Source organism: Aulonocara stuartgranti (genome assembly GCF_965226115.1).
Source record: "Aulonocara stuartgranti genome assembly, chromosome: 8".
Lineage (NCBI taxonomy): Eukaryota > Metazoa > Chordata > Actinopteri > Cichliformes > Cichlidae > Aulonocara > Aulonocara stuartgranti.
In genome coordinates this window covers 20,119,901-20,138,734 of record NC_138959.1, presented here as the reverse complement: position 1 = coordinate 20,138,734, position 18,834 = coordinate 20,119,901, and the positions used below count along the sequence as shown (strand labels likewise).

At 40.7% G+C, this 18,834-nt stretch overlaps 2 protein-coding genes across 9 annotated transcripts; one reads left to right on the top strand and one right to left on the bottom strand.

Moving 5' to 3' along the window:
* Positions 1-5,784, bottom strand: LOC309713030 (monocarboxylate transporter 7-like). Of its 2 annotated transcripts, none has more exons than XM_082544360.1 (6): positions 5,278-5,784; positions 2,953-3,178; positions 2,706-2,849; positions 2,474-2,602; positions 1,251-2,252; positions 1-895 (listed from the first exon to the last, which is right to left on the bottom strand). In XM_082544360.1, exons 2-6 carry the CDS (start codon positions 3,173-3,175, stop codon positions 705-707), a joined length of 1,689 nt encoding a protein of 562 aa, XP_082400486.1. In that variant the 5' UTR covers positions 3,176-3,178; positions 5,278-5,784; the 3' UTR covers positions 1-704. The 2 variants fall into 2 exon arrangements, with proteins under 2 accessions (XP_082400486.1, XP_082400487.1); XM_082544361.1 differs by lacking the exon at positions 5,278-5,784 and adding an exon at positions 3,264-3,339.
* arsg (arylsulfatase G) lies at positions 3,351-18,809 on the top strand. 7 transcript variants are annotated; one of them, XM_082544365.1, is made up of 12 exons: positions 3,351-3,407; positions 4,177-4,262; positions 8,033-8,272; positions 12,358-12,593; positions 13,997-14,111; positions 14,315-14,461; positions 15,789-16,000; positions 16,088-16,168; positions 16,257-16,365; positions 16,603-16,723; positions 17,615-17,705; positions 18,147-18,809. In XM_082544365.1, the coding sequence occupies exons 3-12, from the start codon at positions 8,046-8,048 to the stop codon at positions 18,425-18,427; spliced, it is 1,620 nt and encodes a 539-aa protein (XP_082400491.1). In that variant the 5' UTR covers positions 3,351-3,407; positions 4,177-4,262; positions 8,033-8,045; the 3' UTR covers positions 18,428-18,809. The 7 variants fall into 7 exon arrangements, with proteins under 7 accessions (XP_082400491.1, XP_082400493.1, XP_082400492.1 ...); XM_082544366.1 differs by lacking the exon at positions 3,351-3,407 and adding an exon at positions 3,418-3,724; XM_082544367.1 differs by lacking the exon at positions 4,177-4,262 and having other exon boundaries at positions 3,371-3,407.
* Positions 18,810-18,834: the final 25 nt, after the last annotated feature.

The following is an 18,834-nucleotide window of genomic DNA, read 5'->3' as shown; positions in this document are numbered from 1 at the left end:
TCACAGTGTTGCTTTATTACGAACAAACACGTTTTTGATACAAAAATTGTTTGCGGGTTGACATCCCGTATTAAATAGCAGTGCACCGTTAACTAAGTGACAGTTTGATTTGATTGCAAGTAAAACACATATAATCAAATTGTCCTGAGCTTCAGGTATTTCCCATAACAAGTGTAACAAAGATCTGTGCAACTGATTGTTCTTGCTGCAACATTAGCATCACATTTTGTCTGGCTATTGTTATTGAACTGATCACTGAGGTAATTATTGAGCGTCAGTGTTAAAGTCTCCTGTCAAACTAAGACACCTCCCTTAACGCTTAATCACTCTGAGTGTACCCTTTGTCACTGCCATCCATTAAGTGCAAGACTAAATGAAGCTTCTTCAAAGATAATTTAAAGGTACTGACACTGTTAAAAACACTGTTTGGTATATCAGGTAATTAAGGCACAATTATTACTTAGATACTGTGGTCTAAAAATTTTTGAGATTGCTCTCAGAAACCAGACCTACAAAGGCAGATTTTAAGCACTTAGTAAGCGTCTTTCTCTTCAGTGTATTCATGCTGTTACAGTTTATCAACATTAGCCTTTAACTACCGTTCTATGGCTTGAACCCTTTATTACTCTCATTTTACATCAGCTTAAAAGGTAAAACACCCTCTACATCACTTAGTGTCAAAGTCAGAGAAATCATATGGATCTCTAGTTCTCCTCAGTTTGCTCTTCACTCTCCTCCTTGTGGGCTGCATTGCTTTCAGAGCGTCTTCTCCTCATACAGGAAAATCCTCTCTTAGCAGGCTTCACCAAACCCAGGAACAAAGCACTCAGAGCCATGCCAGCTGCACAAGAGTAGAAGGCTGATCCATAGTTATGGGTCATGTCCACCAGCATGCCTGAGGAGCAAAGGAGAATAGAGGTAGAAGTAAGAACTAAAAAGCCAGCTTGTCAAAAGGTCTATGTACTCATCTTAAACAAAGGCTGGAAGCAATTGCATTGTGTCTTGTCATGTTCTGCAGGGACTGAATCAAATATCCTGATCTAGATGATCCAGCCAAACTTTATACTTTTGGTTTGTGTGTATTTTGCAAGATTATGAGTTGTAACTACAAGTATAAGATTCCCATAAATCCCATAAATGAACATGTGTGTTTTTCACTACTAAAATATATATTGTTTTAAGATATAGTATCATTTGTAGTAAAGTTGATCCTGGAGGTTATGTCCAGTAAATATGTCATTCCTCAGTACCTCCAAGTGGTGGTCCTGCCAGCCCAGCAAAGCTCTGGATGAAAACATAGACGCCAGCAGCTGAAGTCATCCTCTCTATGCCCACCACATCATCCTCAGCCAGCAGAGGAATGTGGGTGCACACCACAGTTCCCAGGAAGAACCCGTAGAGAGCACAGCACACAGCTAGGCCGTAAAACTCTGTGACCAAAGTAAATCCCACCAGCACCACAGTCAGTGTAATCACACAGGCTAAAAGCACCAAAAGCTTCTTCTTCCTAAACTGCCTCCGTGTGAGGATCCATCCAATAGAGAATCGGCCTAAGATTTCAGCCACGGCTATGGTGGAGAGCATGTAAGTCGCGTGGTCCTTTTCGACTCCTCGACTCTCACTCAGCTGGATGATGTAGAGCTGTGGAGCGAAAAAGCCCAGAGTGGCAAACAGTCCAAAGAGAGAATAGAAAATGAAGCTGCACTCTTTGAGGATGGAGAAGTCCAAGAGTTTGGAATTGTTTTCAGATAACTTTTTGTCAGCTGCATTGTTTAGTTCCTCTTTCATCGCTTGTTTTTCTGCATCTCTGCTTGTTTTTTCCTCTTTTTCAGATGTTTTTATTTCTCCCTTGCTTTCTTCCAGTTGTTCCCGTTCAATCTCCACCTTTGCTTCTTTGTGAGGTAAAGATGTCTCCTGTTGCTTGCCGCTGTCAGTGTCACTTAGAGACTGAACACCAGAGTCTGCAGTGCTCACAGAGCCTGTAGTTAGCTCGTTAGTCAAACTGCAGAAGGTATTTTGATCAGAGAATGCCTTGTTTGTCACAGAGACCCCTGAAGTTGTGCCCTCTGTACAGTCATTATGTTTGCTCAGATCTTTAAAGGTTAAGGTGTCAGCCTCTGGTTTCAGCGTCTCATTGGGTTTAATAATTATCGGCCGAAGCAATGCGCCACAGATGATGATGACGCTTTGCAAAGCTCCTAATACTGCCATGGTATTTCTCCAGCCAATATGGTCCCTTAATGCTGCAAAGGCTAAGAGGGAAGAAGAGGCATTCCATGAGTGTCCACAAACAAATCTGCATGAGTATTAAGTATGTAATGTTCAAGATCTGGCTTATGAAATGAAAATGTGATGTTGAAACTGTTGCAAACTGTAATCTTTTCTTGATATTATTTGGGAATATTAATCACGTTTTTTCTAACCCCTGTCACTCACACTTGTCTTTAAAGCGTCTTTATAAAAAACATCCCACCTGGTGCCAAAGCAAACATTGACAGGGACTCTCCAGTAGAAGCGACAGCAGTGGCCAGAGATCGCCGATGGTTGAAATACTGAGAAAGGATGGTCACCGTGGGGAGGAAGGTCAGACAGTAACCCATGCCTGAACAGTTGAATAAATATGTACAAGAAATTCAAAGAATAACAGCATTGTGTGCAAAGTTTTTTGAAGTGGAAAAGTAGTGAAAAAGTGACTAAATGAATACCTGCAACTAATCCGTAGGTGATGTAGATTTGGTTTATGGAGCTGGTAAAGATGGTGGCGATGGTGCCAGAAGTAATAAGCAGTCCTCCAGTCATGACAACAAGTTGAAAGCCAAAGCGGTTGGTCATCATGGAAGCAAAAGGTGCTAAGTGGTACAGCGATTCTCATTATTTCAATGTTATTTTTGTACGCATGTAATGTTAAGTTTTTTAAAGCTGCAGCCACATAGCAACAACACATGTGCTTACCATTGAATGCCATGACAAACACACTAATGGAAACAATCCAGGAGACTCGACTGTTGGTCTCTCCAAACTCATCTATCAAGTTCTGGAGGAAGATGCCAAAGCTTTTGATGGTGCCATAGGTGAACACCTCCACCAAGAAAAATGCCACAGCCACCACCCATCCCCAGCCACCGTCGGGGACCTCCGAGTACACATTGGGCCCCAAGAAACCACTCAATCCCATGCCCTGGAAAGAAAAACAGCGGATTAGCATAACTGCAAAGTAATCAATTAAAAAAAAGTAATAATAATAATAAATCAAATGTGCGTACTTTGAATGGATGATCGAATTAAGACAAAAACACAAAGTAGGGTGGCAACAAATGCTGGACTGTTACTGTAGAGGCGCTCTGACGCGTCAACACGAGCGGAACGAGAATGCGCCCATAGCCGCAGGACACTGGCCGGGACTCGCTGTAAGTAATTACAGATCAAACCCACAATTCCGTTTCGCTCACACAAACCGGCAGGAATACTTTAATGACGCATTCGGGGAAAATTCATCTTAAACTGGAAATTGCTCTCGTTCGGCAGCCTGAGCGGTAAATGTAAGGAGAAGCGAGTTGCCTTTTTTTTTCTTCTAGCAATAAACGATCCAGCATCAGGGGGCGCACGCGCTGCTGTGGTGCTGTAGGTACCTGCCGCACAAAAGCCAGCTTCAGCTCTGTGAGGACTGAGTCACAGCTTTTTGAAGTGTTCCTCTTCTGATCACAGACAGTCTGAGTAAGAGGTGGTAAGCCTGATCCTTGTCAAATTACTCAAATCAGCTGACTTGATAACTGGCTGGTGTTTCCAGTAGAAGTTCATATAGTGTTACACCCTCTTTTATATCGGTCTTTCTTTAGCTGCTTGCCTCTTAAATAAAGTCTCTCTGTACATTCTTACGGACATCTGTTTAATGTACAAACACTGGCAGTGCTGCAACAAAAGATGGTCAGGAGGGGGAAAGGCAACAGCCGCTGAAGTTCAGTCTCTCCATTCTCCCTGATCAATTATTAATGAAGCTGAGCAAATATGTTTTTATTTTTGTAAGAACGGGAGAAAAAAGTGAAGCAATAATGACCGATTAAATCCTAAATCCTTAAATGTACCACCAGGTGATAAAGAAATACAGCTCCTTTGTGAAATTATGTGCAGGAATTATACATTTTCCATGCATCTGAGTATTTTTTATGGGATTTCCAGGTCTCCCAACCTACCTGTGTTTGGATTTATAATCTCCAGCGTGGTTTGTTTGACCTCATAACTCTCCAGAGCTGCAAACCTGTTGTGTAAGTATCCCCCTCCTACCAGATTTTGTAAAATTTCTGAACCTAGCCTTCATAAGCTGTGCTGGTATGTTAAGCATAGTGTAAATCCTGTTTTTGATATACAGGCTTCTCATATTACATGTCATATATTGTTGAAAAACAAACAAACAAACAACTATGGCATTCTGTACACCTGCTGTAAATTTTCAGTTAACCCTTGTATGGTGTTCGGGTCTGTGAGACCCGTGTTCAGTTTTTTTCAAAAGAAAAATTAAACAATTAATTTTTTTTCACGTGTAAATGTGTTGTGTCTTTCCACTCACTCCACTTGATTATAACTGATTTATTTATAACATTTTATATAAAAGAAAAACGAGAAGCACATTAATTCATAAATGTGATCTAACAAAGGTAAAGGGAAAAAATTAACCATGTTTGCTGTTCATATGTCTTGTAATTGGGATGAAGTAAACATCTGTTGAGTAATTTAACATAAAATTGTTTGATAGTGTTAATTTGGAAAGCCAAAACTCTAGCGGGTCCACCAGACCCATGAACACTGGCTGAGTAACAAAAATACGAACACCACACAAGGGTTAAATGGTAAATGGCTAGTTACTATTACTAGTCCCTAAGGACCCCAAAGCGCTTTACACATCCAGTCATCCACCCATTCACACCCATAAAATTAAATAACATAAAATAGAACGGTTTAATTACAGCCGGAAATTGACCACTGAACAATATTTAGCTGTAAAGAAATAACTTTAAATTAAGAGCCAGAGACGCGGGTGGTAATGTTAACCTTTGGGTGCCCCACCCCAACGGTCCGTTCTCGTGCGACTGACGCAATCCGGTCCGTCTGCGGGGGCGCGTGATACCCTTGGGCAATAACGTCTAAATAAGTGCTCACAAATAGTTTGTAAGTATTTGTGCGTCGCGTGTTGGCCGGATAATTATTTGAAGTAGCTAATTAAAAGCGAACGTATTCGTTTGTAATGACATGGCTGTAATAAGTCGGAGTGAGCTGTCTCACCTGTAAGAAGCTACTTTCAGAGGGTCCTGTCTTCGCTCGTTGCTATAGTCCCGTAAGTGGCGCGCGAGCGACGTCAATAAACTTTCAAACTTAAGCTAACTTATGGTGCACATATTTCCACAGGCGTTTTTTTTCTCTCACAAGGACACACACGTGTACACAGACACCCACACTGACATATATTACATATATGTAAGCACGTGTACAAGCATGCTGTATCAGATAAAAGCTGACATTCATGAACGAGAACGGGGTGGGGGGTGGAAGAAGGGGTTAAAGAGATCTGGTTGCAGCCAGTTCTTCATAGTACCCCGGCAAACTAAACACACATACACACACAAAGTTCTTTAACTTGGGGTGTTGTTTGAGCGGTGCTCTGAGTTAATAGCTGGCCAGAGAGAGAGAGACAGACTGGGAGTTTGTGCCCAACCTCAGGCTTGAATATTTGAAAAACGTTTTGTCAAATCAGAAAAGTACAGATTTGTTGTTTGTTTGTTTTTTAAATCCCTAAACTTTGTTTGGTTAAAAAGTGATGACTGCCATTTACCTGAATTAAGGATTGCACTTTTTAGGGTATCCTTCTACAGTTACATTGTCCATTCATACATAATGTAATACTTGTTTTTTTCTTAAGGATTCTTTAAAAAACAAATACTGTCCAAGGAACTAACTCTGCTGCTCTATGCCAAAAGATTTTACTCACTGACATCTGACCCAGTGGGCTTACTGACGACTCTTGATGCACCTATAAAATTTCAGCTTTTTTGTTGATTAATTCTTAACCACAAATGCTGACACCATCTTAAAACTGTTAGGAACTAGACAAACATCACACGTGCTGGTGTGATGAAGCAGAAAGTTGAGCACGGGTCGTGATCAGAGGCTAACTGATTTGCCCTCAACAAACTAGGCTGCTTTGATAAAAAGTGGGTTGCAACAGGAACACTACCTGCATGATTAGAGAGATCGCGTCTCTTATTACAGGATATGTAACAGGTTTTGAAATGATTTAAGGTAATTTGGATCGACTGATCTCTTTATTCTGTGTAAGCTTACTCTGCAAAATCTTGAAATGTAGTTAGTAATTTTCCATAGAAGCTTAAACATAGCGGCATCTTGGTCCATGCTAGTTTATAATACTCTGATCCTAGACTGCACAACAGTCACAAACACTCAGATTTAAAACTAGTAGCACTGGTCAATGCCTGATAGTTAATAAAGCTGTATTATTGATGTGCTGTGTTGATACACAGGGATGTCTAGCATTTTCACCATTCTGTAGCATCAAGTCTTCTTTTAACAACAGCTCATAATCTGAGGAGACCAGCTGCTGGACATTTGAGAGAGAAATATGGTCACATTGTACTGGGTCGTTTTTGTCACATTTTTCCTGTCATGGTGTGCCAGATGTTTTCAGCTGGTGAAAGGTCTTCACTTCAGCACCTGATCTCTTCTCCTATGAAGTCATGCTGCTGTAATCGTTGCAGTGCGTGGTTTATCTTCATCGTGCTCAAATATACAAAGACTTCACTGAAAAAAATGTCATCTGGATGTTGCTCTAAAACTTGTATATACCCTTCAGCAGTGATGCTGCTTTTTAAAGTGTGTAAGCTGACAATTCCATAAGAACTGATGCATCCATGTACCATCAGAGTTGCAGGTTTTTGAACCAAGCACTGATAACAAGCCAGATAGTCCTTTGTTTGATGTCCATGTCTTCCAAAAAAAATTTCAAATTTTGATTTGTCTGACCAAAGAACAGTTTTTCACTTTGCCTGAGTCCATTTTAATTTCACTTTTGCCCAGAGCAGACAGCAGCGTTTCTGGATCATGTGCAAACACTGGTTCTACTTTGTACAGTAGAGCTTTAACCTGCATATGCAGATTTTAATGCACTTCCTCCTGAGGCTGTCACGATTTGGCAGTGTGGTGGGAAGTATGTGGACCAAAATGTAGGACTCTTGATAGAAAATAAGCTCCAGAGGCAGGTTTATTATGGAACTATTACATCAAAAGCTGAGCTAATAATCAACAACCGATAATCACTAGTGGACGTGGAACAAGGACAACACACTACCAAGTGGGAAAGAAATGACAAGAAACAAGGGGACATTCAGACGACGACAAAGAAGAGGAAACAGGTGGGAGCATAGTTGGGACCAATCACGGAAACAAGACTTGGGAAAGTAAAGCCGAAAGCTAAACACCTGGGACAAAGTTTACCAAAATAAAACAGGAAGTAACTAAAACGGGAGAACACTGAACGCAGAAAAGGAGACTTCTCTGTGTTAGGTGTCAGGAAATGCAGAGGGAGACATAACAAAAAGGAAGAGAACGTAAACAAACTAAAACCAAGAACTAAACTACAGCCTAAGGATAAAAACAAAGCAGCACACCATTGATATCTACAATCCATGGATAAAAAAATTAGAACTAATAACTCAGAATACTAAACAATATAAATCTTAGTCCATAACTGAAAATGCTGAGTGAAAAGATCCATGACGGAGGAGCTATCACGAGCATATTGATTTTCAGTCTTGTTCCTTCCTTTTCAGTCTCTGTGTTGCTGCCATACAATTCAAAGTGAACAAACAGTCTTTGTGAAATATTTCTATGTTTTCTTTGCTCTATTTTTTCTATTGTGATTAGAATATGGGCTTTTAGATTTGTAGATCATTGCTTTCTGTTTTTATTATTACAAAGCATCCCTTTTTGGGGAATTAAGGTTATAATTGCAAGTAATCTTTTGCAGGTTTTGATTCAAAATGGCGGAGGGCACACCCCAGCTTCCTCCTGCTGCAATGCTGCTATTCGGGCTGCTGCTCCACACAGTGTCCCAGCATGGACCCACAGCTGATAAACCCAAAGAAAAACCCAATTTCATCATCATACTGGCAGATGACATTGGCTGGGGTGATCTGGATGCTAATCAGCTCGAAGAGAGGGCAAACAACACACCTTACCTCAACCTGATGGCCCTGCAAGGACTACGGTACAGAATTTGATTCAGATCTATGAACCTTTTCTTATTTTATATTCATTATGTATCAGACGGATGTTTCTACCCTTGGGTGTTTTTGATGTCAGTATTTCAATACTATTATCTGAGGCACAGTACACCAGCATATACAGTGGGGCAAAAAAGTATTTAGTCAGCCACCGATTGTGCAAGTTCCCCCACCTAAAATGATGACAGAGGTCAGTAATTTGCACCAGAGGTACACTTCAACTGTGAGAGACAGAATGTGAAAAAAAAATCCATGAATTCACATGGTAGGATTTGTAAAGAATTTATTCGTAAATCAGGGTGGCAAATAAGTATTTGGTCAATAACAAAAATACAACTCAATACTTTGTAACATAACCTTTGTTGGCAATAACAGAGGTCAAACGTTTACTATAGGTCTTTACCAGGTTTGCACACACAGTAGCTGGTATTTTGGCCCATTCCTCCATGCAGATCTTCTCGAGAGCAGTGATGTTTTGGGGCTGTCGCCGAGCAACACGGACTTTCAACTCCCGCCACAGATTTTCTATGGGGTTGAGGTCTGGAGACTGGCTAGGCCACTCCAGGACTTTCAAATGCTTCTTACGGAGCCACTCCTTTGTTGCCCGGGCGGTGTGTCTTGGATCATTGTCATGTTGGAAGACCCAGCCTCGTTTCATCTTCAAAGTTCTCACTGATGGAAGGAGGTTTTGGCTCAAAATCTCACGATACATGGCCCCATTCATTCTGTCCTTAACACGGATCAGTCGTCCTGTCCCCTTGGCAGAAAAACAGCCCCATAGCATGATGTTTCCACCCCCATGCTTCACAGTAGGTATGGTGTTCTTGGGATGCAACTCAGTATTCTTCTTCCTCCAAACACGACGAGTTGAGTTTATACCAAAAAGTTCTACTTTGGTTTCATCTGACCACATGACATTCTCCCAATCCTCTGCTGTATCATCCATGTGCTCTCTGGCAAACTTCAGACGGGCCTGGACATGCACTGGCTTCAGCAGCGGAACACGTCTGGCACTGCGGGATTTGATTCCCTGCCGTTGTAGTGTGTTACTGATGGTGACCTTTGTTACTTTGGTCCCAGCTCTCTGCAGGTCATTCACCAGGTCCCCCTGTGTGGTTCTGGGATCTTTGCTCACCATTCTCATGATCATTTTGACCCCACGGGATGAGATCTTGCGTGGAGCCCCAGATCGAGGGAGATTATCAGTGGTCTTGTATGTCTTCTATTTTCTGATGATTGCTCCCACAGTTGATTTTTTCACACCAAGCTGCTTGCCTATTGTAGATTCACTCTTCCTAGTCTGGTGCAGGTCTACAATACTTTTCCTGGTGTCCTTCGAAAGCTCTTTGGTCTTGGCCATGGCGGAGTTTGGAGTCTGACTGTTTGAGGCTGTGGACAGGTGTCTTTTATACAGATGATGAGTTCAAACAGGTGCCATTCATACAGGTAACGAGTGGGGACAGAAAAGCTTCTTACAGAAGACGTTACAGGTCTGTGAGAGCCAGAGATTTTCCATGTTTGAGGTGACCAAATACTTATTTTCCACCCCAATTTACGGATAAATTCTTTACAAATCCTACCATGTGAATTCATGGATTTTTTTTTCACATTCTGTCTCTCACAGTTGAAGTGTACCTCTGGTGCAAATTACTGACCTCTGTCATCATTTTAAGTGGGGGAACTTGCACAATCGGTGGCTGACTAAATACTTTTTTGCCCCACTGTATAGTTCAGTACTAGTAAACTCAGTGATGGAGAATACTGCTGCTTTGACAGTCATTAAGGCTAAAAAGGCTTGGTGTTCACAGGGTACTGTATCAAAGAATATTAATGGAAGGTGGACTGGAGGGGACAATTCAATTAAGTAAGCGCTTTGGCAACAGTGGGATGGAAAAATGCTCTTTTAACAGGAATAAACTTCTAGCAGAGCTAGGCTCATGGAGGGGCAGCCATCTGTCACGGCCGGTTGGGTTTGAGGTGAGCAACACAGGATGAAGGCATGCTCTGGAACTGAGCTAGAGATTAATAATAAGTAATTATTATTAACCACACTACCACAATTAGTTAATAATTAGTGTCACAGGAAAAGATGTACAAGCAACAGGGATGGTTCCAACCTCCAGAGCATTACAAGGAGTGGAGTGAAGATTTTGTCAGTGCATCAAGAGGTAGCACACATTGCTGTCTTCTGAAAAAGAGCTGTGACCTTTGCATTTCTAATTAAGTCTAATCTTATCTGAGCTCAGGGGAAAAGTAAGCGGACTGTTGTTCAGTGGCCCAAAATTCTCTTTTTAGACAAAAGTCAATATTGTGTTTAGAAATCGAGGACCTGCACTCTAGAGGAACACCAGAGAGATTAAGAATACAAGTCCGGTGGGAGTCTGTGATTTTGAGTGCCATACTATCTTCTCATATTGGTGGCGGATGGTTCAGTGTGTTTGATGAAATCCACAATCAGCTTAGTCATTTTTGAGCCCTCCATCTATTGACATTCTTTATGGAGATGCTGATTTCCTTTTCCAACAAGGCATAGCACATGGCAACTGTGATGGACCAAGTTGAAAAAGCAGGAGGACTCAAAGGAATGAATAGAAAATAGGGTTTCCATTTATTTAACCCCAAAAATCATATTTACAAAAATACCAAATGTTGAGCTCATAAAAGAGATCAAAGAAACAAATCGAAGCTCAGGCAAAGACTGCAAATTTAACAAACCAAGCAACTGCCCAAACAAACATAACTGACCTAACAGGAAATGACACACAAGGGTATATATAATGGCTGATCAGACCACTATGACACACGAGGGGTAACTAGACAAAACACAATTATAAACCACGAAAATGATGCAGTACTGCGTGGTTTGTTTATAAACTAAACACCAAAGAAGAAAATCAAAACCACTGAACCCTAAACTCAAATATCTAATCAAATACAAAAGCTTTTTTTAAATTAAAGAAAATACACATTCTCCCCTTCAGCAGGAAGTGGTGGTGCGGTCCAATTATCGCTCTTTTTTTTAGTGGTTTCAAACCATGTCCACCCCCTTTTGTCCGGCAACTCCCAGGGATGATGGCAGGTAAGTAGTTAGTCAGAAGTCAAACAAAATAATGAACTGGTATGAATACATAACCTAAATGTGCGCGCTTGCAAATGGAACAAATGTATCCAAACCAATCAATAAACTTATTGGAAACTAAAATGTGTTATTGTGTTCAAATGAAGAAATGAAAATACACAAGCGTTACCGACTTTAGAGTGTGGCCATGGATTTGGCCGTCACAGCAGCAATGCCAAAACTACTACCAAATAAATTGTTGACCATGTTATTACTGTTTGATTAGCAAGCCAGTTTGCTTGACCTGAAGTCCATAGAGAAAATATATGGGATATTATGTTAGAGGAAGACTTTGAGGCAGGAAGTTAAGTTACAAGTGGAGCCTTTATTTGTGAGTCCTTTTAAAGACAAAGTTCTCACACAGACCATGGGAAAAGGAACAAAAGTGGAAGCACAACAACAAGAAAGCATGACAGAAGGCATCAGGCAACACCGGAACAAACAGAAATCCAGAAAACGTGAAACACAGGACATAAAAGCATCTTGATCATGTATTTACACAGATAACACAGAGCAGAACACACAAGGAAACGGTTCATAACAAGAGGAGTCAGTATGAGAGATGCATACAGTCACAAAGCCATGCAGGATAGCTAGAACTAGACACTAAAAAGAACTCTCCATTGTAAACCTGCCAACAACCAAAAGTCAGATAATATTGAGACAAGAAGACTCCTGCACATTAACCAAGATGAAAGAGACAATGAAAGTTATGAAGCACAGATACATAAACAAAACAGGGAACACAGTCTGGGAAATAGAATAATAAAATCAGAAGTCAGTGATTTTGCAAGAAAATTTCACTAAAATGACAGTGAAATAAAGAAAAAGTGAAGCTTGATGTGGTTAGAATAATAATGAAAACTAAACAGAAACTTAAAAAATTCAAGAATAACACAAAACCACAAGATGGTATGACGATAAAATATTTTTATGTTTTTAATTCTCTAGAATGACCGACTTCCACTCCCCAGCCTCGACATGCTCTCCGTCCCGTGCTGCTATCCTGACAGGTCGTTATGGCCTAAGAAACGGGGTGACTCACAACTTCGGGGTGAACTCTCTAGCTGGCCTGCCTCTGTCTGAAGTTACCTTACCCCAGCTACTACACAAGGCAGGATATCACACTGCCATGATTGGGAAATGGCATCTTGGACACAATGGACTATACAGTCCAACTAACAGAGGTATGTGGGACATTTAAGCAAAGTGTCTGTCAACTTCATGTAGTGGAAAAAATAGCAGTTAGTTTTAGATAAGAACTATTTAAGTGCAAAATATAAGCATAATAATATAATATAATAAAATAATATAATGATATATTACACTGTGTCATTATTCATTTAACAAAAACTGAGCCAAAATGTGGAAGCAGTGTTTAAAAAATAAGTGTAGTCCATGGTTTAATAGCTTATAAAATCACCTTTAGCAGCAATAATTTTAAATATTCATTTTCTGTGTGACTTTGTCCCCCATGTTGTCTTCCCTCGCTTTCAAAGGTTGCTGAGGTTTATGCACAGCTCTTTTAATGCCCCAACATAGTATTTTAGTCAGGTTGAGGTCTGGAATTTGACTGGGCCATTATAACATCTTGATTTTGTCTTTGTCAGTCATTCTGATGTGGATATGCTGCTACATGTGGGATCACTGTAATGTGTTGGACAAGCTGTCAGACAGATGGCCTCACATTTCACTCTGCAATACTTTGGTACATCAATGCAGAAGTCTTTGTTCACATTTAACATCACAAAACTAAACCATTCTACCTTTAAAACCTTTGAAACGACACACACTGTGCTTTCTTTTACCATGACAGTATATTAGACTTTTGCTTTTGTCACTTCAATATGTAAACCTTTGATACACAATTTGATACGCAATTTTATTTAAATGTACTGATAAGGTTTCAAAAACTCTGTTCTAAATCACAGTAAATTGTATGTTTCAACTGGAAACCACAAGCTATTCTATACTTTGAGAATTTATAGAAGTATAAGAGTGTATAGTCAGCTGCTAAGAGCTGCTAAGAGTTAGCAAAACGGCAGCAGTACAGCCAGAAGAAATGCTGAAAAAATTAATGTGCAGGAATTTATCTAGCAGTTGAGCATTCGATACTTTTTGTGTGTTTCACATAAAACAGTGATCAGTGGGTTAATGTAGACAGTTTTCCTGTTGCACAATGCTGTATCTTTCCACTTAAGTTTTGTTGTTTGGTATCTGTGAAACATTTCCCAACCTCACTGCAGGGAGCAGACTGCACAGGGTCACTAATCACGTCCTCCAACCAGCTGTGTCTAGTGAGACAACATATTTGCACCTGACAACACACAGGACAGACTTACAACTGCCCCTGTCCCATCCCCTTCCCTGCACCACAACCACAAAAGTTTCACATCAGCATCTTTAAAGCACTGACTAGCCTTGTGCTCAGGCAGGTATAAACAGGTAGTGCAGGGAAAAATACCTGACTACTCTAGTTACCATAAGGACATGTGTAGAGAGTTGAGAGATAAGACCTTTTTTATGGTAAGGTGATAACATGCTGATACTTTGATCAATATTTGCAATATTTTCTATATCTCTTGTGCAGGTTTTGACTACTACTTAGGTATTCCCTTCAGTAATGACATGGGATGTACTGATATCCCAGGATATAACCTGCCCCAGTGCCTCCCCTGTGACTCACATGGACCACAAGTGATCAGGTGTAGTACTGTGACAGTGTCACACAATAATGAAAGTATAGGTTGCACAGTGACTAGCAATACTTTGCAAGTAGCTATTTATTTATTAGAAGTATTTTTTTTTTACTATACTATAACAACCATGAATGGATGCCAGTTCTTTCTTCCAAGGCCTCACCAAGCGAAATGTAGTTTTATTACAATCTATTGCTTTTGTGCTCTAGATTGAAGAGGAACATACATGGAGGTTGTTATTCCAGAATCGGCCTTCCTCTGATTGAAAATAGCACTATTGTGGAGCAGCCGCTTGACCTGTGGACACTAACAGAGCAATACAAGTCTGCTGCACTCCGGATTATACACAATGCAAGGTACAATGAGGTTGCACTAATTTACACAGACCTTACACCTTCCTAGTACTGGGTTGAACCCAGTACAGAACTGTATGAGCTAAAAACATATTTGCACCTCCTGAGTTACCTGTGTTAAGTTTAGAAAGGTTACTGTAGTGCAAATATGCTGTAAAAAAATGTACATTAAAGCAGCACAGCGTTTCCTGAGCCTTATTTTGCAACCATGTGTCAGAGCCAAAAATGCCCTAGTTCCCTACAGCCAGGTATGTTACATCTTTCTTTAGACAATATGCGTGTGTGTGAAAGTTAAGAAGTGAAATCTGATGTGATTTAGAGTTTCACGCATTACTTCCACAACAATAGAAACTGTTGTCTGTTACTATGTCTGTGCATATGATTCTCTTTGAATGATTCCACGTGAGGCTTTTATCATCGGCTTGATCTGAACAGTGTTTCAAAATGCTGCTTTATTGCCTGAGGATATGCATGTACTGTGGATCCTCTGTCGACACATGGTGGGGGGGTGAAACCAGGTAGCTCTTGCAGACATCTGTAGTTGATTGCCTTGGATGACAAAAGGAGAAACTGCTGCAGTCTACACAGTTGTCTATGTTTATCGTAATGAAAGAACATTACCACAATGTTTTAGTATGGCTCTGTGGTGTGCATTATGACTTCTGAACCATTCCTGATGGAAATTGTTAATAACAGAATATAGCCTGCTAACAGAGCAGTAGAGTATATATTTTTGAAATATGCTATATTAAATTTACAAACATAACAAAAAACATGCCTTTATGTTACATGACTGCATCATTTGAACGAGTGTAGCTGTGATTGTAAGTAATGAGCTGTAAAGACATAGAAGGGTTTTTTTGTTTGTTTGTTTTTTATCAGTGAAGCTCTTTTAAGTTGATAATGCTGTGTTTTGGATGGAAAAATTTAATTGCAAGCACAGAACTGCTTGTTTTTTGACAGACATGGTTTTGTTTCAGTTTAAGCATGAGTAAAAATGGGTAATTCTGATGTAGAAGCTGGTTTGGAGCTTTTGAATGAAGCACAATACAGCACAATAGCATGGCAGATATCCTGAGGCATCATCAGCAGGAAATACACCGCTGATGGCTGCTCTCCAAGTACCCCATAACTGTGTTTGTCCAGGATTACTGTTATGTTGCTGTGACAAGTGTCTGAAATAGTATTTGGCAGTCAGTGAATGAAGAGTTTGTCAGGTCATTTACCTTTAATACAAATCTGCTTGTAAGCCAATAGTTTATTTTTTCAATGCAGCATCCGCCAGCCTTATTTTTTTGACACAGTTTCCTTTTATTAATTGTATTTTCAGTGAGCGAGGACAACCTTATCTGCTCTACATAGCACTTGCTCATATGCACGTCCCCTTGGCCCCTCCACTATCTCCAGATGCCCCTACCACTGATAATCACCCAAATAGTGGAGTGTATGCTGCCAGTCTGCGAGAGCTGGATAGTCTGGTTGGGGCAATAAAGAATGCTTCTGAGGCCACAGACAGAGACAATACACTCATCTGGTTCACTGGTTGGTCACCTGGATTCATGTCTGATATTCTGACAAAGCCTGTAATACTGTCTTGAATGTCTTGCCTTGTGTGCACACTCTTTACAGGTGACAACGGTCCATGGGAACAGAAATGCCAGTATGCAGGAAGCGTAGGGCCCTTCAGAGGCAAATGGCAGACCAGCAAAGGTAAATAAAATAAGCTTCCTGAGCAGTATAACGTCCACTTTATTGCTTTGCATCATCATATTTACATTTTTTTCTGCCTGTGTACTAGGTGGCGGTTCAGCTAAGCAGACTACGTGGGAGGGTGGTCACAGAGTGCCTACAGTGGCTTATTGGCCTGGAAGGATTCCTGCAAATACCACCAGCTCGTCCCTGCTCAGGTGCACCACTTTAGTAGCGTGCACAGGCTAGTTTATATCATTTAAATAGGTATACAGTATGCATACAATATATTTGTGAATATAGATGAGCAATTTTATAGATCCTATAAAATATATGACTACCCTACACGGTCATAAAGCCAAAGAGTACAGAAGAACCTTGTTTACTGACTCACCCAACAGTCTTTTACCAGCCATTAAAAACAGTGCTTACTCACTCCTTATCTCTTTGTGCAGTGGTATGGACATCTTCCCAACTGTTCTGTCTCTGGCGGGGGTAACACTCCCTTCTGACAGACGTTATGATGGCATTGATGCCACAAATATCCTCCTACATGGTGAACAGTTGGGCCATGAGGTGAAAAAAAAATTCACTTTGAATTTATATTTAGCTGTATACACTTGCTGGCCACTTTGCTACGTACACCTGTTCAGCAGTTGTTAGTGCCAGTCAGGCTGGTCTGAGTATTTAAGAAACAGCTGATCTGCTGGGATTTTCCTGCACAACCATCTCTAGGGTTTGCAAAGAATGGTCCAGGAAAAGGAGATAATATCCAGTGAGCGACAGTTCTTTGGTCAACACTGCTTTGTCGATGACATAGGTCAAAGAAGAATGACCAGCTGATGGGAAGATAACAGTAACTCAAATAACCACTCATTACAACCGGGGTTATCAGAAGAGCATCTCTAAATGTGGGGTCAGAATTTGGCTTGAATAGAATAAAAGCATTGAACGATCCTGGCTTGTTTCCATGGTTCAGTCTGCTGCTGGTAGTGTAATAGTGTGAGGGATGCTTTCTTATATTCTCTGAGAACTAATTGAGTACCAGTCATTTAAATGCCAAAACCTGAGTATTGTTGCTAACTATATCCATGCTTTTATGACCACATGTACCCATGTTCTGATAGCTCATTCAAGTAGGATAAAATGCCATGTCGCAAACCTCACAATCTCTTACACCTTTTGGATGTGGTGAAACAAGCAGTTTGCATCATGGGCATGCAGATGACAAATCTGGGCCACTATTTGACACTATCGTGTCGACGTGGACCAAAATCTCTGAGAGTTTTGACAACTTATTGAATGCTTTGATTATTTATACCGTGAAGATTTAGGGCAGTTCTGAATCCCAAAGAGGGTTTAGCCTGGTATTAGCAAGTTGTATTACCAAGTGGCCTGCGAGTGTACTTTTCACAGTGATGTTGTATTTTTGAGTTGCCTGCAGACATCAATCCTTCTTTTCTGTAGTTTCTCTTCCACCCTAACAGTGGTGCTGCAGGGAGGTTTGGTGACCTTCAGACAGTTCGCAGTGGGAGACACAAAGCTTTCTACATCACAGGTACTGGTCAAATGGAGGGCACGCGTGCCCACCATCCACAATCCATTACACTACAGTCGGGCATGATGTCATGTTATTAAAACAGCTTGAGAAACAAACTTCTCTAATGCTGATGACGTGTTTATTCACATATGTTTGCAGTGCTGCTTGTTATGCCCTACCACTGTGGTGGATGGTTTACATAATGTCATCATGGTGGTACCAGACTGGTGACCCTGCTCTGCAGACAGATGTTTAAAAGAGAAAAACAACCCTAAAGGCTACATTGTAGCAGATTCATTCTCATCCTGAAGCATCATCTTGCAAAAATCTTTGCATTTATTTAAATAATTCTAAACCCTGAACTAAAGTAGTAACTCAGCAGCGTTTCAGAACACTCTTCAATTTAATGTAGGCGAAAAGGGGCTTATGGGGAATGCATGTATTCCTGTTTCTTTATAGGTGCAGCAGAAGCATGCGGTGGAGAAACAGGAAAGCAGCAGGTCCACGATCCTCCACTAATATTTGATCTTGAGCGTGATGAGGCTGAGGAAACACCTTTGGATGTCAAGACAACTGAATACCAGGTGGTAGCGGAGAGGATCGCTCGGAGGAGGGAGAAGCTATTATGGGACATCGCCACTGACAAGTCAGTGTCCATCGCAGATTACAGGACAGACGAGTCAGCAGCACCGTGCTGTGACCTGACACAGACTGTTTGTCGTTGCCCCAGGCTGGGTTGAGGGTGGGATTCACATGTAAACACTCACACAAGAGGCTGATAAGACAGGCTCACAGCTGGAGAAACAAGTCTCACTCTTTAAAAAAATGTGATTAGCACTTTGTTTGTAGAAGAAGCCATTAGTGAAGGGGTTCAATGGCCAGAGGCTACAGGACATGTACAAACAAGATGAGAGGGCAAAGAGAAGTAGGTGGATGAACTTTGGCCTGTTAGTAAAACAGTGGCTGGAGTAATTCTCAGTAATTTTAGAAAAATAACACATCTTATATCAGATCATAAGACATACTAAATTTAGTGGATAGGATTGGGCTTAGGGCAGAGACTTTTGTTGCGACAATCAAATTTTGGAGACCAAACATCTGAAAATAGATCCTTATTGTTATCTTGTTGAATATTTGATGGCTTTTA